General features: G+C 39.7%; 1 protein-coding gene across 6 annotated transcripts; it reads right to left on the bottom strand.

The window, feature by feature from the left end:
• LOC117759626 (protein mono-ADP-ribosyltransferase PARP6) lies at window positions 1-26,791 on the bottom strand. Of its 6 annotated transcripts, XM_034581864.1 has the most exons (25): window positions 26,771-26,791; window positions 25,232-25,339; window positions 23,662-23,770; window positions 22,119-22,275; window positions 21,522-21,625; window positions 18,618-18,712; window positions 16,844-16,904; window positions 16,548-16,638; window positions 16,321-16,387; window positions 15,811-15,960; window positions 13,302-13,452; window positions 12,773-12,904; window positions 11,992-12,087; window positions 11,707-11,799; window positions 11,250-11,375; window positions 10,979-11,044; window positions 10,612-10,679; window positions 10,097-10,145; window positions 9,825-9,937; window positions 7,736-7,808; window positions 5,602-5,671; window positions 4,099-4,178; window positions 3,702-3,765; window positions 3,108-3,192; window positions 1-2,088 (listed from the first exon to the last, which is right to left on the bottom strand). In XM_034581864.1, the coding sequence occupies exons 4-25, from the start codon at window positions 22,135-22,137 to the stop codon at window positions 1,986-1,988; spliced, it is 1,956 nt and encodes a 651-aa protein (XP_034437755.1). In that variant the 5' UTR covers window positions 22,138-22,275; window positions 23,662-23,770; window positions 25,232-25,339; window positions 26,771-26,791; the 3' UTR covers window positions 1-1,985. The 6 variants fall into 6 exon arrangements, with proteins under 6 accessions (XP_034437755.1, XP_034437754.1, XP_034437756.1 ...); XM_034581863.1 differs by lacking the exon at window positions 26,771-26,791 and having other exon boundaries at window positions 25,232-25,617; XM_034581865.1 differs by lacking the exons at window positions 25,232-25,339; window positions 26,771-26,791 and having other exon boundaries at window positions 10,979-11,041; window positions 23,662-24,792.

The raw sequence follows: 26,791 nt of genomic DNA, 5'->3' as shown, positions 1-26,791 counted from the left end.
AACTGTGCAAAATCAGGCTTTATTCTTTTTTTTCCTCCTGCATTGTCACCTTTCATCATATTCATAATCACCATCATTGTCGTTGACATCATCTCTGAAAACATTACTCACCAGAGACAGGGCGGCGAGAGAACAGAATCTCTCAGATGCTCAAACCTCTTGGCAAAAAAAACAGGCATCAGTTTCTAGCACAGTCAACTGTACACACCCGTCTCTTTCTTTGCAAAATGGTTAAACGAGTCCTCCCATTGTCCTTATTTACAGTTCGCTCTCTTTCAGTGCCTCAGAGTCCATTCAGTAGTCGGAATCTTTAGTTCCAGGAAACACTGAAAGCCCATATTAGTACAGACATAGTTAAGATGTTGAATAATATAGTTTTCCTGACTCCGTTAATATTTTTTTTCCCTCTTTTCCTCCACTGCTGCAGGTCCGAGGACAGTCCTTTTCTCCAGCTTAGGCAAACGTTGAATAAGTGCAATGTCTAGTATAATGTCAAGAAAATACAAACCCACACATACATACATACGTACATACATACATACATACAGTACATGACTAACTGATAAACTTGATTAGCTATACAAGGTTCTCAAAGAGCTGCACTTTAATGCACCTCTGTAACATCCAGTGTCCGTTAGGTCGGAGTGGGAGGGATGTGAGCTCACCTGGACTGGATACTGTCTGTAGATAGTTTGGTTAAATTGTCTGTAAAATGTTTTTCTGTACAGTGATTTTTTGCAAGTTGTTAATCCAATGAGAAGTGTAGATCATACACAAAGAGATTTATTGAAAAATAAAATGTCGAAAGGAAAAAAATGCCTGATTAAACAAACAGATTTTTAATCCTATCTTTGTCAAAATATCAAGACAGGATCATATTTTCAGACAAATGCATGACTGTGCAAAAATAATGTCCAGTGGAACACAGGCTACCCTCTGTAAAACTAAACACTGAATTAAACGCTTTTACATTACAGGGTCTAATCTCATTATTGTTAATCAAAAATATAATTAAATAAAGATTTAAGGACATTTCAGGACACTTGTTCTTATTTAAACTGTCATTTCCCATGTTTGTCCAGTCAGATAGAACTCGAGGGTTTTTGTTTGAGGAGCTGTGAGGTTTTGAAAGTGCATCATCGATCAGAACGGTCTTGATCCTGTCATGAAAAATCACAACACTGTTAACTGCTTCGTTTTTTTTTTTACATTTGATAATCAAAGTGCCCATAGTGTACGTAACTTCAAGCCACGCCTCGTTTACTGGACTCTGGCAGCTTCATCCAGTCAGACAAGGACAAAAACAACAGAGCGCTGCCTGCTCCCCGTCAGATAACCATAAGTTCACAGAAGCTTAATTCATGTCTTTCGTTGAGGAAAATGAAATCAGAGATAATGCCTTCGTAAACACAATAAGATAACAAACTTCTATGTGCATGTAAATCCATCCAACCACAAAGGGATTTAATTATTGTTTGGAATTATTTTTTTTTTACTAGATATTCACAAAGAGAAATGATAAATAGAGATAATTAGTCCAACGGATCAGTGGAAGTGCAGCAAGAAGGAGAAAGCCCAGTTGATCCAAGATTTGAAAGTGGGTGTGTGAATATACTGTACGTGTGGAGAGCCAGACCAGTGACTGCCCTGGTTTTTTCTTCACCAGAGTTACAGTTTTGTTGTAAATGTCATGAACTGAGAAAAGCGGACAGACTCTGACCAGGCTCAAGCCTAACTGACGGTTAAATAAACATGTAGCATGTAATCATTCGGAAAGAGGGAACAACAGGAGAGAGAGGGTCAAATGAGAGGACCAGCAAAAAAAAAAAAAAAAAAGACTCTAGAAACAATGTGCTCAAGAGCTGCCTCGGCCTTCAGGATCAGGCCGGAGGTCCACTCGGCCAAACATTCGCTCTTTCAGCCTGCCTGCCTGTGTGCCTCCTCCAGAGAGAAGAATCCATCCACGCGTCGCTGCTGAACCTCTATTAGCTGGAGTAGATCTGGGTCCCAATCACACGCATGATCTCCTTCTGAACCTTAGGCTCCTGGGTGTTGATGTTGGCATCGCCTACTTGGCCATCCTCATACCTGCACATGTTCAAACAGAAACCTGGAGTTTGTACACGGTATAGCATATCATTCATTAAGTTTTATATTCCTGGGAAATAAGTCAAGTTTATTTATTTTTCTGTTGTGTTTTTCTGTACTATTAAGTAGTATAAGGGGCCCAGATGATTAAGTATAGTCGAATCTCATCTTATAAACAAGGCATAGTACTGTTGATAAAAACAAATTTTGACAATGACAACTGAGCCTCTATGAGCCTCTTCTACCTGCTGTAATTTTCTGTTCGACCTTGACCAGGCCCAAGAGAAAACTAACCAAGCTGGACCCAAAACCTGACAGGCATTCAGATTTTTGTGTCAAGCCGATTCGAGCCCAAGGTTTTCCCCGATAACAGGCACGTGCATTGTAAAAGAAATTAGTAGATACCCCAGCTGACGTAACAAAAAAACAAACCTGCTGCACACACTTATCATTTAAAGATTTTTGTCCCGACCCAGGTGTGCACACACTACAGTGGTGTTAGGTCTGACACAACAAATCATCTTGTTTTAAATCCAAACATTTCTTCAAGATGAAAAATACAATCCCACATTGAAGTGGAATTATGTTTGTCTGTGATCTGAATTAGATTGTGGGCCATCCCAAAGCTTCAACTCAGAGAGCATGAACATCAGCAGCTATGTTTTACCTGATGGACTCCAACACATAAAAACACATCCTATTGAAAGTCTCTGACCTGAACAGAAACCCAGTTTAGAGGAGCAGTCCCTCCACTCAACCGTGAGCACAATTCATTCACGATCAGTTTAAAATGATGCAGAGTGATGAGGGACAGCAGCAGCATGTAGCCTATAATCACTCTCCATTAAATCGCCATCATGTGTAGTTTAAAAGGTGAAACTGTGCAACCAGAGTAATGAACGATGATTTTTTCAAGGGTCATGATGATTTCCATTTTGCCTGCTACATGGTTGCCATGCCAACTCTTTTGGTTGTTCAGTATAAACTCTTTGGGGTTAAAAAGCTTTGATGATACTCACACAAAAAAGAAGCGAGTACAGACGTGGTCGGAGACGGGACACACCCAGATGTTTCCATGTTTCTGCAGATCTTTAGATGTGATAACTGTTTCAAAGAAACAAGCATGTTTCACCAACAGCAAGAACACTCTTATTATTCTATGATTGTATTAATGGTTGTTTTTGTAGTTGTTGTTGTTGTAGTGTTGCATAATAGATGCACAAAACCATAAAGGCTTTAACTGTGATGCACTTTATTTCTAAATGTTTTATGATAATTATGACAATATTATTTTATTTGCTGAGATTTACTATGTAATTATAGATAATACATTGACACACAAGTTACTTTTATTTCGATTTAAATGGTGTAACTTTGTCATTTTCTTCCTGTTCTTCATTTCTTGCTTAGATGGTTGTTAAATTTAACAAATGGGACATTATACATTTTTATTAAATAATTAATATCAGTGCTTGTTTCTTTTTTTTTTGTACATCTTATAAAACTTGTGCTCGTTAATAGACCAAAACACATTGTGTTAATCAAACCTAAAATTCTACAAACTCTCTTTAATCTCAGCTTTATCACATGTTCTACCCTCTGCGTGTTCTTACCTTCACACAGAGCGATGCAGTTCAGGTTTCGACTCTGAAGAAACCTTGATTGTATTGGTCGGCTCTATTGAAAAAAAAGTAGGGACAACAATAAGTAGGCTTTAGTAACCAAGCTGCTCCAGTAAATGCCAATATCTAACTGAGCTCTAACACCAATAGTTACAAAATAATTTAATATAATATAACTTAATTTAAACTTTTTTAATAAATCATTCCTTTTGATCAACAGTTCTCATCTGGAAATCAGTGTTGTTTTCTCTCAAAGCTATACATTTTCCTGTGTCTCTGCCCCTTGATTTTGTCCTTGGTTGCAATAGGAATCTGGAATCCTGTTGCCCAACAATAAATGACTTAATAAATGAATTATGTGAGGATGTAATGGGTCGTGCTCTCTCACCTGTGGTATGGTGTTCATGCGGTTGTAACGCTGCACCAGTTCATCTTTGGTGGGCATGCGGTGCTGTCCTTTCCCCATTCCTGCAAGAAGCAAAGCACACAGAGAGTAAACAACCCTCAGTCAGAGCGACCTTACCTCGAGTCATTCATGCTGTGAAAAAGCTGCCTCTAGTGGTCTCCAACGCCTTGTAAAGATAAATTATTACCCACGGTGCTCACCTTCAGTTGAAGGTTACTGGTCCAAAATGCTAGTGAACATTTCTACATGAGAAAAAACAAACTCCCAAATGAATTTCAGCATCATAAACAAAAGTGGGTACAGCAAGTACAGCTGTTATCATTTTTTATTATCAAGAAAGAGCTGAAATTCAATATTCTTTAGAGAGATGAATTACCTATCATAATCTAAATAACTGTATTTGATCTTGCAAGAGCAGATAAAACCAAGTGGATTTAAGGCCAGAAATGTTGCATCAGTCTTCAGACATTCAAAAATTCCAACGTTAAAGCTGGGAAACCATAGGCAACCCGGCAACCTGCTAACCTGCTGACCACAATACCAGCCTCTGACTACCATTGTACATCCTGAAATCGAACTTCTGAATTTGGGTTTAAGTGGAAATAAAACATGACAGTGTCACTTTCAGAACACCTCTGGTTGCTGAAGTAAATTTCATATTCGTTTTCTGCACTGACGTTTCAGAAAATCTTTATGAAAGGCATTTTAAGGCCGACCAGCTACAAGATGAATGAGACAATGAAACATTTGATTTGGAGAAAAATTAATATAATGGACTCTGTTCTCATCTCTAAATAACAGCATTGTGTTAGAGAGGGAAATCCTGGTTGCTTTGTGGATGAGGTCAACATGAATTTAGCAGTTGTGGTAAACATTTCCAGGATAAAAGTGAGCTCCACCAATCAGAGACGTCGCAATTACACCTGAGGATCATGGGTAGTGTAGCTAATAAAACACAGTTTTCTTAAAATGCAGTTGATATCATAAGACATGTGGCTTCTACTGGAGCATTTAACATTGTTTCACAATCTTGTAGCTTGTTATAGATCTACATTGGATGGCTATTCAGAAAACGAATAAAATGCTTACTCCAGGAACCACATTGTTGAACTCTATAACATGAACTCAGGCCCTAAAGGTTTAAATGGTTGTATGCACCCACCCCACAAAAAGAAACCAATAAAAAACGCTAACAAAGCACAAAGCAACACACACAAATCCACTGAGCAACAACAACATGTATGGTATGGTAGGTGGCACACAAGCTCAGAGGCCCGAGGCCCAACACCCAAAATGAACACACAACACAGTGCAGCACAAGAGGATAGCATGGAAACTTCCCGCATGTGAAAATGAAATATTCCAGGATGATATTCAGGCCATGTCACACACAGAACACACAGAATCATGTTCACCAACACGATGGAAAAAAGGGAAAAGGGGGCCCGGCGGGGTCTGATTGGTGAGGGATGATCCGTCACCTACCTGAGTATCCAAAAGATATGCTGGAGATGGGGCTCAGATAGATGCCCTTTCCATACGCTGCCCCATGCAGCTTGGGTTTGAAAAGAGCAGGAAGGAAGGATTGGGTCACTGAGCAGTTGCACAGGACGTCACACACTCACACACACGGTATGTGTACACTCGCATACAGAAACGCACCAAACTTACTGTGGTTAAATCGTAGGAAATTATAGGACGATATAAATCTTTATGTAACATTTAACCTTGCAAATCGCACCACGTAGCAAAATAAATACAGCTCACATCAGGACAGCAGAAAGTCCACACATCTTCCACCGCAGGCTAAAAACACATCAATTCCAAGTACACCTTGGCTAGGAAGATGGTCTCAGTCAAGTTGCACTAATATGTTGCACTTACATGTAGCACTTTGTTGTTTGGCTTTTTTGAAGCTAATGTACTTACATGATTCTTGCTGGTTTGACTTTGTACCATCATGGCTGAATGTAATTATTAGAAGTCGCTTTGGATAAAAGTGTCAGCTAAATGATATGTAATGTAAAACATATACCCAAACACACACACACACACACATACACACACACATACAAAAAATATAAAGATGGCGGACAGTAACGAGCCGAAGAAAGAGAAATAGGTTTCATTATTCAAGTGATCTGAAACATTTCAATAATCCGCACAGTCACACCTTTTAACTGTGGACATATTTTCTTCTTACAGCACAGTGCAGTCCAGCGAGGATCATTTCATGCTCTTGAATTTTGCGAGTGAAATTTATGTATAACACGACCAGGTATTTAGGGAAGGCTGACGTCAGAAATGAGACCACGGATGCTGGTTTGAGGATGAAACATGACATGAGGATGACTGATAGTGACGATGAGCCTTCACACAAGGAAGGATGTCCGTGATGAGAAAGCACAAGTGCGACATGGAGAAGTGGTCGTGAGCGACAGTGAAAGGAACAAGAGGAAGAACAAAGAGCAACTTGATAGTTTGGGAATAAAAATATAGAGATGGAGAGATGGAGGTCAGGACGAATCTAGGAGAAATCAAAAGGAACGACAGACAAGGGGGGCTGTGTGATGACTGGAGCTGCAGGCTGACGCCGCCTCCCTCCTCCTCTTCCACAATGACCTGGGGTGGCGGTGGCGAACAGGCAGGGATGGGTGGGAGCTTGTCATTGCTCAAGGTGAAACGGAGAGGAGAAAGAGAGAGGAGGCGGAAGAGCACCGAGGCGAGATCAAAGATGGAGAGTTCAAATAAGTTGGGAGAACAAAAGGTGTGAATGAAACACATCAGCATGATACAGCGATCACGGCCGACAAGAAAGCTTCACAGATCCTTGAGATTTCAGATTTAATTGTGTTTAATCTTTTTTTAGGACGAGGCGGTGTATCTCCGAGCAGTAATTATCCACCGTGCTGTGCTCTCTAGTGCTCTATTAATCTTTTCTTGTGTTTTTTATATATTTATCTTCTGCAGACCTGGGTCGCTAAGTGCAACACTTCAGAAATGAAGATGCAGATGGATGCAGGGGAGAATGGAATGTTGTTTTGTTGGTGTCTGCCTTGAAATTATCTTTCCGATCCTGATTTGGTCATTTGTGCCAATCTGGTTTTTTTAAATGAACTCTTTAATGATTCGAGGCAACTATCTGACCTATAGATAATGAGGGGTGCCAGTTACTGACCTTATATGGAAGCCTTCCTTACTGTATTCACCCACAGGAAGGTACTCACTATCACAGAGCTTGTCCTTTGCATCCTTCAGCGTCAGACCTACCCTACTCAGTGCTCTAGGTGGTTGCCCCCTACAGGGCACACAGGGCAGCCTCCTGACATTACAGCTGACACCACAGTCCCCTCCCTTTGTCCCCCCACAGGAAGAGACGTGCTGTCCGCTGCTGTCCGCTGCAGTAATATTCAGAGAGCGGCCGACATTGGCCAGGAAAAATCTCCCCGTGTGCCCTGCTCGCTACAGTGCCAAACGCAAAAGCTGATGAAAGGGAAGCTGGCATCCATTAACTGCAAAAATGAATCAGCCGGACAACGAGCCTGTTCTATCTGAGAGCAGGTTTACTGTCCGAGAGGAGATGCGTCGTAAATTTTAGCCAACTGCCAGGGTTACGTACCTGCAGTTTGGTATAAGAGGCATTGACTAGTCCATTTCTCAGAACAGAGTGCCAGTTCTCTATATGGGAACCACTAGAGCAAGTGTAGAGAGAGGGAGAGATAAGAAAGGAGAGATGAAACCAAGTGTTGTGTGATGCGTGGATCTCTCATGATGTGTGTTGACCAGATCCATGCTGGTCAAGAACATTGGAATGAAATGACACTGGTGGATTTTATTATGTGACCTCTGATTCACTGAACAGTCTGTCCACCAACATCTTGAATTCAATTCAATTAAATCCGCTTTATAAATCTCTTATATGTTATATCAATTATCAACACAGAGCAGTGACACGGACTAGCTAGTGGCCATTCACAAAAATTATATTTATTGTTTGTAAATATCATGAATTATTAGTCTTAGATAAGATAAGATAAGAGAAAATAAGATAATCCTTTGTTCGTCCCACAGCAGTGTTACAGCAGCAGGAGGGCAGTCAAAAATAGACATCAGTAAGTAATAGTAAATACGCATGCAATACTTATAATTGTAATTTTAAGAAAATGTAAAAAATATATATGGAATAAAAAAAAAAAAAGATCAACTAAGATTAGCTTTACAGCTTTTTAATCTTTATCTTGTCATTATTACATACCTATTTTTTTTTATTTATGAGGTGAGCTGTCAATATCTGATATAAAAATTCTGCTTCATAACTGTAGTCAACAGAACTTATATCATTTAATAGTGTGAAAAGTTAAAATCGAAAGATGACAACCCATTACTGTCTTTTTGTATTGTTTGCCTTCAATTTTTCATTTATAACTTGGAAAGTAAATTGTTACTGTGTTTTGAAAGGTGCTATATAAATACAGTTTATCATTAATATTATTAAAAGGGTCTGTTTGAATACATCCCCCAGTGCAGGTACCTGGACTGTTTTAAGATAAGATGCAGTCGGTCACCACAGTGCCATCTTGGCTCTGTTGTTATTCTTATGTAAAGTTTTAAAGCAATGTAAGGTTCTTGTTACCACAGCCTTAATAAATAAACAGGTTTTTTTGATTTGCTTGTAAATCAAATTCATAATTAGTGTGTAACTATTTATATTAATGTAAAATAAGGGCTAACAAGCTGACTCACTTTTTTTGGTATTTTCTGAGGATGATCACGTTTGGATAATTAATCAGCAGAAAGAGACTGGTAACACTGCTCGTGAGTGAGCTGAACCCTGCAAGTGCCCAGATGGGCCGAGTGTATCTAAAATATTCAGCAGAGCCCCATCTGCTACAGTACAAGTGTCTATCCCACAGACACGGCTGGCTCGGTGTGCTGGCTCAGCAAGGTGGTTCTCTGTCCAAGAGAGGGACCACTGCTCTGTGCTGTTGTTTGTTATGGTTCCATAGAAATCTGCTCCATCCACAGCATAATGACCGGGTGTTACACTCAGACATGTTCATGTGTGTACCGCTGTACTGCTAAATTATGAATGCATGCAAATATGCTTGATATGACATTAATTATTTACAGAATGTGATTTCTCATATTTCCTCTACAGCCACAAGTTTAACAATATAAAAACTACACATTAAAGCTAGGCTTCATAATCCTGGAAAAGCAAGAGTAGGCTTGACTTTGAAATATGCAACATTAGCCCTCGTCAAAGCTATGCCCCCCCAAAACACATGAACAGGCACAGCCTGAAAACTGCTAGAGGCCGACTTTGCCATGACTCACTCGCTAACTTCTGTCTATCATTTCTGCTTCAGCGGTGTATGTCTCTGTTGGTTAGTGACAGACAGGTATCCCAGCCAATTCATTTGGTCTGTATGAAATGATTTGTTGTGTTTGATACAGTCCTGCAAGGGCCACAGACACCTGCTTTTTTCTTTAACTATCAATGGCTATTGGGAAGTGAAGATGATTTCTACAAATAAGATTAAAAAAAGTGTTTATGAAATACCATATACCAACCCTACCTTTAACTACTCATATTTTATAAGACTGAATGATTTGACTTTATTAGAGTTGAAATAACCGTACAATAGAAAAAATTTGTGAATGAGATCTGTAAAGGCCAATAGTGGGGGGGGGCAAAGTGGACTCACTGGAAGGCGAAGGTGCTGCCGTATAATTTCTTGGCAGTTCGAAAACGAGCCTCCTTGGCCGGGGGACTGCTGAGCAGCAGGAACTGGTGGGAGGTGTGCATGAATTTCAGTTGCTGCCATGAGGAGATCACAGGGGACAAGTGAGGACAAGAGAGGGAGACAAATTGAAAGATTGAAAATGGGAGCATTAACCATTAAATTACTCAATGACGACGTAAACAGCTCATTGATAATAAAGGAGTGATGAGGGGGATGTTATTCTGGTGTCCTACCCTACTGAGCGGCAGCTTGACAATATGAGACCTGTTACTGGAAATAATCCTGCAGAGAGAGAGAAGATCACACAATAAATAACATGTGATTGAGTGTAGCAGAATTTAAAGCCCCTGCCATTTGCTAACACCCTCACACAAAAGCATGAAGAATGTTTCAATGTTAATCGTTTCTGTTTCTTTCATTTTTGATGATTCTATTTGCCAGTGAATAATAATAATAATAATAATAATAATAATAATAATATTAATGAATCTATATCATATCTGTAGCACTTATCGAAACCATGTAACACAAAAAAAAAAGACTAAACAAAAATAACGATTACATCATGACACCGAAACAGCTCAATGGCATTCAGCCTATTTTTCCTGCTGAGAAAAGCTCTATTCAGTATTATAATGTTGTCCTTGCTCTAATATGTTCAGTTTGACATGATCTCGAAGGAGTAGTGCTGAATATTTTCTCTGAAACAAAGTCAAAGCAGAGTAAAGGACAAACCCTGTCTACTCACCACTGCAGCAGCGGATGGGCCAGAGGGTCCAGTTTGTCCATCTGTTTCTTGATCTCCAGGTATGAGCCCTGCGAACGCCACACAAAGCATGTGTTGTTGTCAGTTTTCAGTATAGATACAGTCCCACCACAATGAGTGAGCTAAAGTAACACAGACAAGATAAACTAATCAGCAATAACTGTCATTGTTAAAGACAAAGCCCACAGCCAACAGTGGAAAACAACTAAACCAACAGTGTCTGTGGGCAAAGAATGAGGATTTTATATCAATGGAAAACCTTAAAATGATATCTACACACGACAAATCAAGTGTCCTGATACATCCACTGTGGCCCCTCCCTTCTTCCCCTCCCATTTCCTCCTCGTACCTGGGTCATTTCCCGGATGGACATGACGCTGTCCAGTGCTTTCTGCAGTCTCTCATAATTCTTCTTCTGTGTTCATGGGTTAAGCCAAACATCCATTGTATGCAATGAGAGAGGGAACAACATACAGAGATCTTAGATCACTTGTATGAGCTTAAAAATTGTTTGTTCAAACATCTTATAGAAGAAAACATAATGTTAAGTGTAACTGTTTAATGATCTCATTCATTTAACTTTTGATATGGCAATTAATTATGATTCCAGCAGTGCTGACCTTTGGGTTGAAGGCCAGAGTCTTGGGGTCATTGGGGTCGACGACTGATGGGTACGGCTCAAAGATGATGCTCTTACGAGGAGACTCAAGAGCTGCTCGACACATAGCCACAAGTAGGTCCACCACCTGGTAAGACAGAGGTTTTACACTTATACATTTTATACCTATAACTAATACAGTTATTGACTCTTTTTGATGCCTTTATCAACTCACTGTTACATTACGGCAGATGGCCGCCTAAGTTCCAAACTACAAATAATTGAATCATGTTTTCCTCTCCAATGTCAGTGTCTGGCACTTGTGTTTAGTTGTTATCAAATATATTTTAGGCTACAGTTTTTGGCAAGTAGGACTAAACTACTGCAGGAAAAGCTTTATATCATATACTATATTGAATCTATTTTTCTATTCTATTCTATTTTTATTAAATCTACAATGTACTATGCGTTGCTGTCACCTCTGCTCCAGTGGCCACTTCCTCTGCAGCTCCAGACATCACACCCAGAGTGTAGAAGGAGAACACACACAGCTCCCTGGTGCACACCGCAGGCTACATGAACACACAAGACAGAGAATAATGAAATAACACTCATTTGCACACCTACTAACACATGGACTGGCACACACTTTATTTTTAACAGGATCATATATTAATAAACATCACGTAAACATAATGAAAACACATGTTAGGAAAAGGTTGATTAATCTCTCCTCAATGATTCTCTTTCTCGGCATGCGTTACCTTCAGCATGGATCCGTTCTGAAAGACGTGCTGTTCGTCACAGACCACGCAGTACTCGTTGAGCGTGGGGATCCTCTGCTCCGAGTACTTCATTATCTGTCAGGAGAAAAGCAAAAAAAGCACTGCCGCATAAAGGAATAAAAACTAGTTTGGCAGAGGAGTTGTCACAAATTACAATTTTGCACTGCAGTTACAGCTGGTCTAGACTGCTGGGAGGTCCCTGCGCATAAAATGCAGTGTGGGCCCCCATGATTTGTCTTTCCCAAACTACCTGCATACACACAATGCACAGTTCAGGGTCCTCACATTAATGCAGATTGTAAGGTAGGTTCTAATTGTTGATTATATACAGCACATACCAGCACATACAAGAATCAAGGAGATTACATTTTCACCTCTGGTTGGTTTGTTTGTGAGCAAAATTATGCAAAAATCCAGGATTTTCTTTCATTGCAAGGTAAGCCGTTTTTCAAACATTTGTCTTATTTCCCAGGGATTAAGTCGTGGATCTTGATAAAAAAAAATTGGGCATGTTTAAGTAAAAAATATCTAAAAGTGTGTGCACTTTGGTATGGCTGGATTGGATTTGATTGGGCCGTTTGGGCCTCGGTGGAGGTGTGCACTCTGCTAAATGTCATTCTAGTTATGAACTGTACTTCCTCCTTATACAAATTCCCATTGGTCTTAAATGCCTATCAGGTGTATACACTAGAGAGGACTCTCACAAGACATAGTGTATAAGTGCTTCTTCAAGTGATCTCTAATCTCCTTAAGGTCTAACCTGCACTAAGAATCCATACTCCAAGGTAGGGATGTTCTTGCAGTGGCCGCCCGCCTGGGATGAGAAAAACAATTCAATCAGCTGCCTCGTGGTAATCTGCGCTGGGGCCCTGGCCGCCGGGACAGCCACAGTCTGATGAGTCAAGTGAAGACAAAGCATTATGGGAAACGGTGCAGCAGCCATGTAATGGTAAGGGCAGGGAAAAGACTCGGGTGGGGAAACAGTGCGGGTGGCAGGTGACTAAGAAGGAGGGTCAGAGCGGGTCACAGTGGATTAAGACACAAAGATACAGTGCCTTAAAAACAGCAGACATATTTTTTAAACTTAACACATTAAACATGTTTTTCAGGATCTTGGATCACACTGAACAAATTATCATACAATCCTAATTTACAAATCAGTGTAAGAAGTGTAGTATTTACAGTTTCAGTGTTGTGACACATTCAAACATGTGAGGGAGACACACTAAAGGCAACAAAATGAATCTGACTGAATATATAGCTGCTCATTTTTCCTGACTGGCACTGACCTGGCTGTTTGGGGGATAACTGTACAGCTCCCCTTTAGGGTTCTTCATGGTACAGGAGATGGAGCGGTTCATCAGACGGGTCACTCTCAGCTCAGGGACGCTCAGCTTCCCTTTTAAAACTGTGTCTTGGATCAGAGGGAAACTTGGAGACCTGGTGAAAAGCAAGACACAAAAAAAAGGCAGCGTTTTATACTATTGTACATTTATTTACCATTAACTAGTTGTTCATTAGCGTACATATTGGCTCTTTATTCGTCAATATTTCAGCTTGGTGCAATAGCTGTGTTACTTTCGTCTTTTAGTTTGAAGAGGAGGAAACTTCGGAGCAGGGGACCTGTGTGGGGTAATAAGTACCGTACTACAGTACTAGTGAAGAAGTTATTGTTGAGGAATTTTTGACCATCCTCACACATTACTGTATATGCCACTATATATTATGTATATAGTGTATATTACATTATATCTGTATCGGAGAATAACAATAGAGAGTAAGAAGTGTTGTGGTTGAGGTATAGCAATGCAGGATACAACGTTAATAAGTGCTTTATGTTGAACAATAAAGAGACAATATGCTATGTGTGGTGTAAACTGACCAATGAATAAGTGCACCTTAATATAAAGTGTTACCTAAAAATTTTACAATAAACAGTTGTTACACTGCTAAATTAGAAATGTAGCTTATTATCATAATTATTATCATAATGATCCTATGAATAGAATCTGAATTAAAAGTGACATCAATGACAACATCTCCTCAGCTTTAATATTACAAGGTTAGACTGTCATGTGTTAACATAGCACACTCTACTCTAGTGAAAACTGTTTAGACAGTATCTGAAGTCACTAACTGTTAAAAAGAACAAGAACTAGTGTTCACTTCCAGCATCACTCTCAGGATATGATCCATGTACCCTCTTGACATGAGACTCCTGTCAAGTCATAAGGATGTCAGACAGCCTGGTAGTTAGTGAGGCTGACGTCCAGCGAGTGGGCCGAGACTCAGTCCCTGCGCACCCATAACTGTCAAAGCATCTTGAAGTAAGACAGAGGCCAGAAAGAGGACTTCTCCCTGAGGGAAACTGGTTGTGTGTGTGACAGATCTTGAATTTAAGTCAATCCACATATTGTGCTGTGTCAGAGCCTCCGTTGCTCTGCGCGTCATCTTCGCCACGCTTCACTTTTCACAGACAGAAGTGTATAACGTGTTTTTAACACTATCTTTACAGTTTGTTGACCAGAATGATAACGTTTTACTCCGATCCCTCAGAAATCTTCTGTCTTGGAAAAATAGCTTGCTTGTAAGTGTCTAAAACCTAGAGAACCATTCAGGATCTGACAGATCTGATGCTGTGGACATCATTCACCATGAAACTGGATAAACAACACGTCTCCAGAATAAAGTCGAGATCTTTTGTAAGCAGGAGCAGACTGAATCATACAAGTTTAGAGATGCACAGTATACTGTGACACAATGAGAAATCATAAGCTCTTTCTAAATCATTACCAACCAATTGTAAATGGACAAAGTTAATCAGCAAGAATGGCTCTCACTTGTGTTTTAAGAACATTTTCAAATATTTACAATTCCTGTGAAAAAAAAGCAAAAACATACCAGAGATGTTTTGGCAAATAATGCTAAAGAATCTGTTCTATGTACTTTAAAATGAGAAAACTGATTTATTTGCTCAGATGAGTTTGGCCCTGTCCTCCCATTCAGACAGATTTCCATTCTTCCTAAAACTGGTCAGTCAAATGACAAACATTAATCTAAAATGAGGCGGGTTGATATGTTAACTACCATGAGGAGCCCCCAATGGGAGCACCGCTTAAGCATTTTCATAAACAACCAAGATGGCTGCCGCTGATACGGAGAGAGGTCTGCTGTCAACACAGTGTAATTTTTCCCTGTTAGAAGAACAGGTGTAATCGGTTTATATTTTTCTGTTGCTCTGTGCTACGTCACATTTTCTGATGCTCTGCAACCAATTCACAAATGCAAATTGGTATGCACCAAAATGCAACAAAAACAGAAGAGCTTTCTCAGCCTGCTGTCTTGCTAAATTCGTGTTAAATCATACGTTTCCATCACTGCTGGTCACTGCCGATAAAACCTGTGTCTACTACAAAGTCATTTAACTCTGGGGTGAATGCTGATTGAATCCATTCCCATTACAGAAAAAAGCCAGATGTCAGTTGGTGTTAGTGGGTTTTATAACCAGTTGAAAAGGGGAAGACTAACGCCAGAGGCAGAGTTTGCAATGAAATAACACAATTTATGCATTTGTGCTGTATCAGTTTTCAGATTGTATCCTTAAAACTGTATTATATCAATACAGTGCACAGTGGTAGAACTTTAACTTGTTAAAATGTTAAAAAATATAATGGACAGCACCTCTGAGAGCTCAGAGTGTTAGCTACGAGGTGCTGAGAGAGAGAGAGAGAGAGAGAGAGAGAGAGAGAGAGAGAGAGAGAGAGAGAGAGAGAGAGAGAGAGAGAGAGAGAGACCTACTTGGGTATGGGGGAGAAGATGCTGAGCCCGGCGCGGAACTTCTTGATGGTCCCTCCGGCTTTGAACCAGCTGTGCCTCTTCTCCTGCTGGGCCTTGAGGAACTCATTACTGAGGTGCTTCCACTGCTGAGAGGTGAACGTGCTCAGGATCCTGCCATGTGACGAAAACAGCACGGCAGGGAGAAGTGTGAGTGGCAGAGGCAGTGGGTGGATTATTACTCAGCCTCTGTTTGTCACTGGTGAACATTGTTATTTAGAGTGAGGGCACTGGCCAACCAAAGGATTACTAAGAGTGATTACGCTCAAATGTTTATGCCTCATACATCTATCTTGTCTATTGATGATTTTAGAGTCAACAATAGAAAACCTGAGATTTCTAGTCTTATTTAAAACCTTTGATTTTGCAAAATGTTACTGTTTATAGAAAACTGCGATTCTATCATGAAATCTCCAATGTACGATTTTACTATAAAAAATATTGGTGTTCGATAAAACAGCTCACATAACTCACTTTTTGAGCTGCAGGCCCAAGCTGAAGCCTTCTTTATTGGAGGGCTGGAACACTTCTACTGACGGCTCTGTGTAAAGATGACTAACATTATTACACAGTGCACAGATTCACACGTACTCTCCCTCTCGTGTAGCACATACTGTACTCACCTCCCACGCTCAGTGAGTAGCACAAATACCTAAAGTCCCTCCCAGAAAACCAACATCCACACTGACATCTTTACTCACCAGGTCCATCGAGGTACTGAGAAAGAGAAAAGCGCAGTCTCAGAATAATGGGCTCTGTTCTGATAACTTTCCAAGCTGTCGCAACCTCCTCCTGAGTCAGACACACACACACGTACACACATACACACACATATACAGAGTTAGCACCCTAATTAAGGCCATTTCTCATTACATAAATAAATCATGAGCACATGCTGCAGTATAAATGATGTGTTACTTTGCAAAATGTCAACGTTAGAATAGTAATCGGCAAAGATGGAGGATGTGCCCATTCAGAAAAGATTATGCTGACTCACGTCTAAGAAACCGATGTTAATGTGAAGATCGATGTCCACGTCGTCGATGGTTCCATACTCTCTGTTCAGGGAGACAACAAGAGCTATTTTAAATCTTCATTCAGTGTTTTTCTTCTGCACCTTTATAGGTCACTAACATTCTTTAAATTCAGTCAAATTCAGGACATTTATACCTACATTCAACTTTTTTCTAATGTTCACACATTTTGAAATATTCAACTTGTTCTGCATGTTTTTTCCCAATCAAATTTAACTCTTCAAAAACCTTCAGTTCTTTGAACTGTGTCTACTACTTCATATTTTGTTTTAACTAAATTTAAACTTACATCAAGTTTGTTATAACAGTTTCTATAACAGTATAATCACTGTTAAAGTTTTATGCTATATTTCTGATATTTTGGGATTTTAGAACGTGTGTGTGTGTAGTTCAGCTTCAGTGATGACATCTTCATGCACTCCTGGATTTTTTCTACTATTATCTATTTTTGTACTTCTTTTCCTGTAGCTCCCACATCTTTCACTTCACACAGATAGATTTCAGCTCATGAATTTCTGATCTTTCAGACAGTGTGCTTGAAGCAATAGGACTTATGATCTATTCACAGTGGCACCATCAACAACCAAAGGCCTTCACCAGCCACATCGACATCAATGTCCTCTCCAACTCTTGATCAAAATCACCAATGTGATTTTATAACTGCCATATCCCAGTCATTTTTCACACTATTAACACAAATCTTACATCAGTGTTCAGTAAAGCTTAACAGCACTCATTGAGACACACATACACACACGCGTGTCTCTCTATAGTCATTGACATAATGCATTCCCTTGCCCCTTACCCTAAGCTTAACCATCACAACTAAATGCCTAACCCTAACCCTAACCCTAACCTAAACCTAATTTAATTCTAACCCTTAAACCAAGTCTTAACCCACAAAAAGGCAATTTCATTTGTGAGAGCCAGCCAAAATGTCCTCACAACGTCAAAATGTCCTGTCCTGTACAATGATGGTATTGGACCCAAAATTGGCCCTCATAACTACGGATGCATGCACACACAAACACACACTCATTTATGCTTGTGGGGACAAGTCCCTGATACAACACATGTAGCCTTTATCTTAGTCTCTACCTCCCCACAAAAGGGATAAATAACTAGAAAATGAATTTTCAGTAGGAAATGTTATTTTTCTGCTTCTGCCTCCTTTTAGTCACTAACTACTCCTGAATAGATTTCTACTACTCAAACATTAAAACATTTTTATTTCAACTTCTCAGACTCATTTTTTGATTTTTTAATGGGTGTCTATGGGAGACATCCTTAATGCATGAATGTCTCCAGGCTTGACTTCGTACTACCCCCCTCAACCCCCACACCCAAAGCATTTTAGCAAACGCCACATTCACACTGCATTTTCAGCAGGAAATGCATTTTCTTGTTTATCATAACTTATCTGATGCATTACACATTACATTGTCCCTTAAGGGGGAATAATAATGGTTAGCTTTTTTTCCTGCTTTGCCATGCAGTGCCTTGTTCAAAATTGGTGTGTATAATGTGTTTGAATCATGCATTTAAATTTTTGCTGCATAACAAATTAAGAATAGCCAGCAGACAGAATCTTATTTCCATGTGGTACTTTTTTTATTTTCAAAAATGTCCTAAATAGTGCACATATAGATTATGTGTGTGTGTGTGTGTGTGTGTGTGTGTGTGTGTGTGTGTGTGTGTGTGTGTGTGTGTGTGGGTGTTTGTATATTTGTGTGGTACCTGACAGAGACAGCACTGTCAGTGTAGATATCTTTCACTGCCTCGATGTCAGCATCCAGTTGAGGGTGACGGTACAGGTCAGCGGCACAGCTCCCCTGCAACAAGCCAAATATCAGCACTGACTTGACCACACATTCCGCCTCCATGCTCCAAATGTCTTTATTGGAATTTTGAAATTATTTTACTCTGATTCTTATTTCACACAATTAATTACACAATAGTTGAATTTCATCATTTATCGTTTACTTTTAGCTATTTCAACCATGAACCCTCCATGTTTTAGCTAAATATACCCAGTTCTCTATTATTTTAGCAGTCTAGTTTAGACAAAATGTTTAGTATGTACAGCTTTTTTAGCTATCCAACTAGTTATCAATTTTTAGCTACATCTCTGCTCACTTGCTAACTATTTTAAATGCACTCTATTAGAGGCATTGTGAGAAAAACTAGTTAACTAGAGTACGATATAAGTAACATTCAGACACATACTGTCTGTGATCCCGGTTATAAAATGTTGTAATTTATTCAGTATTGAGCAGCAGCTCTGATGCAATATCAAGCACATCCTAAATTAGAAATCAAAATCAGTTGTAAAGTTGACGGTGTGATAAGGAGGAAGACATGCACGATGAAACTTGTTCAGGAGATCTTTGCAAACAAACTGCCTGGAGCAAGTCTTGTAAAGTGGAATGACTTGACATAATCAGGATGTCACACAGTGGATGTTTTCAATAAAAATAAGTTTCATTGTATTCGTATTAATCGTTTTATGTTCTGACTTTTAATGTATTCTGTGGTTACCTCAGCAAACTTGATGTCCTCTATAAAGAGCGTTTTCTAGTATGAAGAGTAATAATATTAGTTGACCCAAGTCTGTCACACATATTGCCGGTGTCTAGACTTGAAGTCAGACTCCCGTCTCCTCAGCTCTGAGTGTGGAGCAGATCCCACACTTTCATCCTTATCTTCACTGCACCGCTTTCATGTTCTCAGTGCATAGAAATGAGCTTTAAGTCCCAGACTGGATTTAAATTTCAATCACAGGACTTGGAAGATAACAGTAAAAAAGGATGACTGACAGATTAAGATCTTCTGTGGAAGTGAGGCACTGAACTTTACGAGATGAGATGATACATTAAATTGTGGCCGTGGAAATGAATTTGGCAGCGCTGCTCATGATTGATACTTAAGGTGGTAAAGGGTGATAGCACTAAAAAAAGTACTTTGACACCTGATTAGAGAGAAAATGCAAAATTCTTTCCAGAACCTGATTTGTACTTCAGCGTTAAATGTCATATTCGCCACTGTCAGCTTACAAAAAATCCTATTTGCTCCTCGACCCAAAATGCTGACACACGCCTCACATTTTAACAGAATATTCAGCTATACAAATTGAAATGTTCGCCCCTTCGAGCAGTGAGGCACTAGGATGGAAATGTCAGTCCGCTGGTCCATCTGTTCTGCATTTCCAGAGTAAGATATCTCAAACCATACTGAACAAACTGCCATGACATTTGGCCTAGATATTCATAATCCACAAAAGTATTGTTATTATTTTTGGTGAACTCTGACTTATTGTCTTGCAACACTAACACTAACGGAATGAAAAGATGCAGCTGGTTTAATGTGAAACTTGATAGTGTTGAGGAATTTTTGATCATCCTCACATTGCATATGCCACTATATATTATGAATATAGTGTATATTACATTATATCTCTACAGGAGAATAGTGCCTGTCTAATTCCACACACACTCCCTTCTCTCCAAGTTGGACCAAAGGTCAGGTTGTAGATAAAGGGCCAACCAACAGAACATTGTAGTGTCTACACTTAGGCACTTTCATATCTAACTAAGATGCCCAGACAGAGTGACACCAACTTCAACTCTTTTGCGTATTTCATTCGTGGCAAGATGTAAGGACACAATGTGATTTAGGAATACATACTTTAGACTTAACTATCCAATAGGATGCAAACACAGACATGTAACATAGAGAGTGACAGCAATTCTAGCCATTCACGGAGGTGCTGTTAGAATGGGTGATGCAAGTAGAGAGAGATATACACTGGGAAGCTGTGGGAGACATCTTCAGACTTGGGGGGGACAATTGCTCATGTTACTCTGTTAGCGTTGTTATATTGTTTCACCTCCTGGTCTCCTTGATGCATCAAGTCTACATTAAAACCTTCTGCATAAGACATCAGCTGCTGCCTGAGTTCTCCTTTCACCAGCTTCCAGAAAACCTCCATAACAGATAGAAGATGAATAATGTGTTCGGTAACCTTTCCATGAGCACCACCATTAAGCTAAAATATCAACTTGTACAAAAGATATTATAATTTAATTGACATATTGCCATAAGGATTAATTCATTTTAATAACTCCACAGACCCTCATATTAAATATAATTTTAACTACTGAAGCTTGAAAAATAACAAAACTATCAAAATCTTGTTTGGTCTGTCCATCGCTATTATCTCATGGATGAAATTAACTCCTCAGCATGAAAAGGCTGTTGGTCTTCAGATGTTTTTATCTTATTAAATTATTATGTGCTTTTTTTCCAACATCTTTGTGTCACGTTATTATTTCTTTTAAAGACTGTTTTTTGTTCCAAAGTGAAGGTTTTGGTTTTAAACGCTTCTTTATCGGCAGAGTAACAACTGAAATAAAACAAAACGTTTTAAAAATCTGTGGTAGATCAATAGAGGTGTTATACCTCCTCACTGTTCATCAACAATGCATAAGCAATATATCTACAGTATATTTATTGAACTGTTGTTATATTTCTATTGATAAAAACTATATTGCAATAATTAGTGATATTGTTTTATTGCCCAGCTATAACAAAAACACCAGATTGAGCATAAAGCTTTAGGAAGGGTAACAGCCTCTTCTCTACCTGAATGCCGTACAGGAACTGCTCCGACTCATTCTCTCCGTCCGACTCCTCATCTGTCCAACACTGGCCCTTGATGTCCTTTGGGCCCACACATTGTGCAAAGGCCGTTATAGTGGAGCGGAAAAAGAAAACGCTTTCATCATCCCTTCATCTCAAATCCTTTTTCACATGTCCACATTTAGCCTCATGTTCAAGGGCATCAAAACACTGCTTTAAATAGTATCTCAGAGGGACAGAATAGGGACATAAGAGATGTGACTAATTTCCAATAAACAAAAAGTTCTTTGAATTCAGCCTTCAAAAGAAGAATCAACTGACAATAACAAAGGGATGAGTTCATAAAAATACATTTTCTAGAATAAAAATAATCATGTCTCTTGTCATTTCCAGGAAAATCTGAAGCCTGAAGGTCCTGTTGCATAAACTTACAATATATTTATAATATGTTCAATTATGCTTATATACCATTTAAATGTCTATAGAAGGTCTGCAGCTGAGTTAGTAGCCACACAAATCTAAATATATGTAATCTGCCACTTTATACATCTTAAAAAATAACATAAATGGATGACTCAGCGTAATCAGTTGCTGCCTTACCATTGGATCTTGTGTTCATAGGGCTCACTCAGACAGGTTTAGGCCCGTGAACGCTGCCAACCATTTCAGCCTTTTCCAGATGGAAGGAACGAGAACAGAAAACCGGAGAGCTTCGACCCACCACCCCTCTTTCTCGCACTCTTCAGGGCTGCACAACCTAGGAGAAAAATAAATTAAAAAAAACAATAAAAGGAAGAAAAACATGAAACAAAGGCCCCATCCAGTGATGCCATGCTTTGTTAACGGTGGCCTCCTCCTCTTTTTTTCCCTTTAAAAAACGTCTGCACTTCACCTTGCCATGTATCCTAGCAACAGCCATCTCTGCCTCCTCTCAGAGTGGCATTAATCACTGTGGTGAGTGTGTGGGAGATATGTGCTGTACGTTCAGGGGCCATGATGTCTCCATTTCTTTGTTTTGTATTTGTTTGTTTTTTCACAGGGACTTCATCTATTAAAATAATGCACCAAAGGTTGGCATACAAATATGGCTGTGCAGCAAAAACAGAACATGAGCTGATGTCATTCCAATGTTGCACTGATGTCTATTTCTTAGTCTGGCAAATAAATTCAAGGAAATCTGGCAAATGCTAGATTTCCTGGGTTAGCAATAGGACAGGGACATTGTAGCCACAGCATTTCAAGTAAAACAATTATATAATTTTACATAATAACAAAATGGTTTCCTGATAAAGGAATAGTTACAGCTATTAAGCTTTTTTCAAAAGGCCAAAATGCTATATCACTGCTGACATGACAAAGGCGACCACAGTACACTCTGTATTATAGCGGCCCATTACCTTTTGTGTCAGACATGTAAACACTGAGCTCGGTGTCTTGAAGCTGAAGATACTTATTTCAGCCTGCACATCAGAATGCACATTTCAGTTTACACGTTTTAGTGCATATTGAACCAATATAATGAAAAATATATCAGGACTGGATCGTAAGGCAAACAAAGAGGAGATGGAGTCATAGCTCAACACTACAGGGCAGAATACCCAACACAACTGTCATGCATGAATGCATCTACGCTTTATATAGGTCATTATAATTGCAAGAACCCCACTTGTTCATTTTCTCTTTGTTTCCTTTTTACATGTCTACAGAAAACCATCATGTCCTCATTGTCACTTTTTGTGTCTCCCTTCTTTTCCTCACCACCATCTCAGACATCAACTGCACCCAATTAGACATGGCTCCCTCGTCGTTGCCACATCTTTACCTCCTCTCCGTTTTTCTCCTCTGTATATCCCTGCTGCCCTGCCATGTCCTCGGCCCTGCTAGCATCTACACCACCCAGCACACGCTCCACACCATTCCCATAGCCCCTGTCGTCTCACATACCATTGGTCTCCAGCAAACCTTAACCCCCCCAACCCCCATCCGCCGCCACCACCACCACCGTCCCCATTTCCCCCTTCTGATAACTATTTAACACAAACACAGATGCAGTCAGGCGGATTACCCCCTCCCCCCTGCGCTCTGCAGCCCCCCACCACCCCATCCCTCCGTCCATCCATCCATCCCATCCATTCGCACTTACCTCCACAGAGGATGGAGACTTGGATGCTGTCCTTGCCTCAGCTGCTCCCCCTCTTAAAGGGCACACCTGCCTCTCTGCCTCGGTGGCTGTTTTTCCACTGAAATGATGGCTGACGATGAGTCCATTAAAATAAGGTATTTAGAGAAAGCAGAGATGAAATCCTCCACATCTGTAGCGTCTGCCTCTCAATTCTCTCGGTGGTGTGTGTCTGCGAGCAAGCCAGCTGGTGTGTGTGAGGGTCTGTGTGTTTATCTATTGCAGATCTCTGCTCCTGCTGCTGCTGTCTTATTTTGCCTGACAACACTGAGGGGTCTGAGCATGCTCACTGAGAACCAGCCCAGCCAGTCATGTGACCTGCAGCTGACTGCTGCAGCTGAGAAATGACAGGAAAAAATGGCTCTGCTCCTGCATATGCCTCTGCCCCTGTATGTTTATGTTTGTGTGTGAAAGAGAGAGTCTGATGTCATAAGTCAGTGTCTATAAATTATTTGAAGGCAGGTTTATATTTAAGGGCTTTCAAGTGCTGTGTCTAAATTCATGCAAATACAAAAGGAAAAAAAAGCACAATGAATAAATTTAAGCATTCAATATTCAAACTATCCTCAAAAGAGTAATACAAAAATGTAGAATATAGTTATGTTCCCACGGCATGTTAAAAAAAAAGCAAATCTAAATGAAGAATAAATGTCTACCTACCTTCTGTTACACTGTGTCCTTGTGTGCATGTGTGACACAATAGTCATTGGGCCATTGAGCTAATCAGCATTAGCCTCATTATCTCAGGGTATCTATTAGAACTGACCTAAAGAATGGACGGATTAATGACCAGGTGTCCAGCTAACTGTCTGTCTACTGGCTGCAGACAGGTTCGCATTGACAGATCTTCCAAACAAAAGGGACGCTGACTCTGATGGTTGAATAAAAATATTGGGTATCGGTCTGACATCATGCCATGTTTACCTCATCAGCAGAGGCCATTCTGTCTTGTACGTTTTGTATATGATTAGGCTAAATCTGTGCAATTACTGGAACTATCCTGAACATATCTCCTCAGAGATGTATATAATATAGTGAGCAATTCAGGAATTCTAAAATGAAAGCATCGTACTTCTTTTTTAGAAAATAATCATTGTCAGTTAACAGTTATGGAAATATGATTCACTAACTGACACATTATAGCTATGACTTAATGCTGGATACTTGAGAACCAGCCAGACAAATTATCATTATTTGTACTATAACAGTTATCCCAAATTGTAATGGCTGATTTAGGATACCCCACCACCAAGTTTCTGTGCTGTCTTCTATATGTGACTTTATGGAGTTAACATTTGTTTCTCTCTTCTTTTGGCCCTAATATTCAAATCGTATTGGTAACAGTAGTTTGACTCGTGTAGTAATAATACATTCAGAAGAATTAGGGCGTCCCGTCTCATCCTCTGAGATTTATCTGAGGATATTCTCACAGTAGCTCATAGCGAAGAGGTTAGCAGCCATTAATGCTGACTGACAGCCAGGGGCTGAACCTACTGTATGAACAGGCTGACTGGGCGGTAGATCTGGCCCTCACCTGAACAGGTGTGTCCCACTGGCCCCAGGTACACTGGAGGTTAGAGGGTCCAGACAGAGGCTGCCAGCAGCCAGTGAGACAGCGACATGGGCAGTGGAAGCAGCAGTGCTAATACCAACACAGCTGTGAACAGGTGAGAGCAACAGGGGACTGGGATGGGAGGTGACGTGGACTAACTTTACAATGTGACTTACTGTAGGTCCCAGCGAGTCCAGAGAAAATAAATCCTTGCAGAGTAATCGTACTTCCAAGAGCGTCTTTGCCAGATTGATTTGTCTGACCTCTACTGCGGAGACTGAATATTAAGATTTGAATGTCACTATGGTTAAGATATGGTGAGTATTTGTGTCTATGCCAAGGACCTGTGCCATCTCCTTGGCAGAGCTGATTATCACAATAGAATGAATCCCCCTGGTGAGCATGTATGACAGAGCTGTATTATCAACACTGGACAAACAGACATCACATGTTGTTATTTTCTGACATTAACACATTAGCACAGGACAAGAGTTAACACCCACATACCTCCAACAAATCTGTATTTTCTAATTTTCTCTCCATTGTCCACTGTTGTTCCTTCCTGCTGGTGTTAGACTGTACAATCAGCACAGCTCCCACTAGGCCACATGCACCTCACATCTATATTACCCAACTTAACTGGGCAATTATCATTTTCTATCTGTGCAATTTCAATATTATTGATGTGCAATACTCTTTTACTGTTTATATTTTGTTTACATTGCACATATTTCTATCTGTTATAGTTCCTTGTATTTTATACATATTTATTACCTTTACCAAATGTGTATGTCACTACCTCCTTTATGCTGCTATAACATGGTAAATTTACCCATAGTGGGACTAATACAGGACAATCTTATCTCATCTTGTCGTGACTTATCTAAAACATTATTTTTATAAAATAATAAAACATACTAAAAGTACCAGTATAGTGCTGCTGTATTTGTGATTTGCACAGTGATTTTTATGTATACATCAACATATATATTCACATATATTTTAAGCACACATCAACATTGGCTGTGTGCTTAAAATATAACATTTTGTAATTTATAATACTCCTACTACTACTCCTACTACTACTAATAATAATAATAATAATAATAATAATAATAATAATGTGGAATAGAAATTATATATATAGTTTGTGTTTTATGTATTGTTTAATATTTAATTTAAAATACAAAATAATAATATCTATATATTTAATTTTACCCAATGATCTATGTACTTGAACAATACAATGCATATCACTGAAAAGCATCTCAAGACTGCTAGATAATTTTTCATCACTAGATGGAAGTATTGGCTCAAACACTGCAGTGGAGAAGTACCAGCAGGTGGGGGAGGGGGGGGGTCCTCATAGAAGCATTAGTCAAGCCTCCATTGAGCGGTTGCGATCTGCTCGTACTGCGGGAACAGTCCAACGTTGTTTTAGTGTGATTTCGTACCAGGTTCCAAAAATTAGAAAGAAAAAGCACACAACGTTTTTCAGCAGTGGAACGTGTCAGAGTGTACCTGACAGTCTGGTGATGCTTC

The sequence above is a fragment of the Hippoglossus hippoglossus genome, chromosome 3, assembly GCF_009819705.1.
Source record: "Hippoglossus hippoglossus isolate fHipHip1 chromosome 3, fHipHip1.pri, whole genome shotgun sequence".
Classification (NCBI taxonomy): domain Eukaryota; kingdom Metazoa; phylum Chordata; class Actinopteri; order Pleuronectiformes; family Pleuronectidae; genus Hippoglossus; species Hippoglossus hippoglossus.
This window is presented reverse-complemented; position numbering and strand designations above follow the sequence as displayed.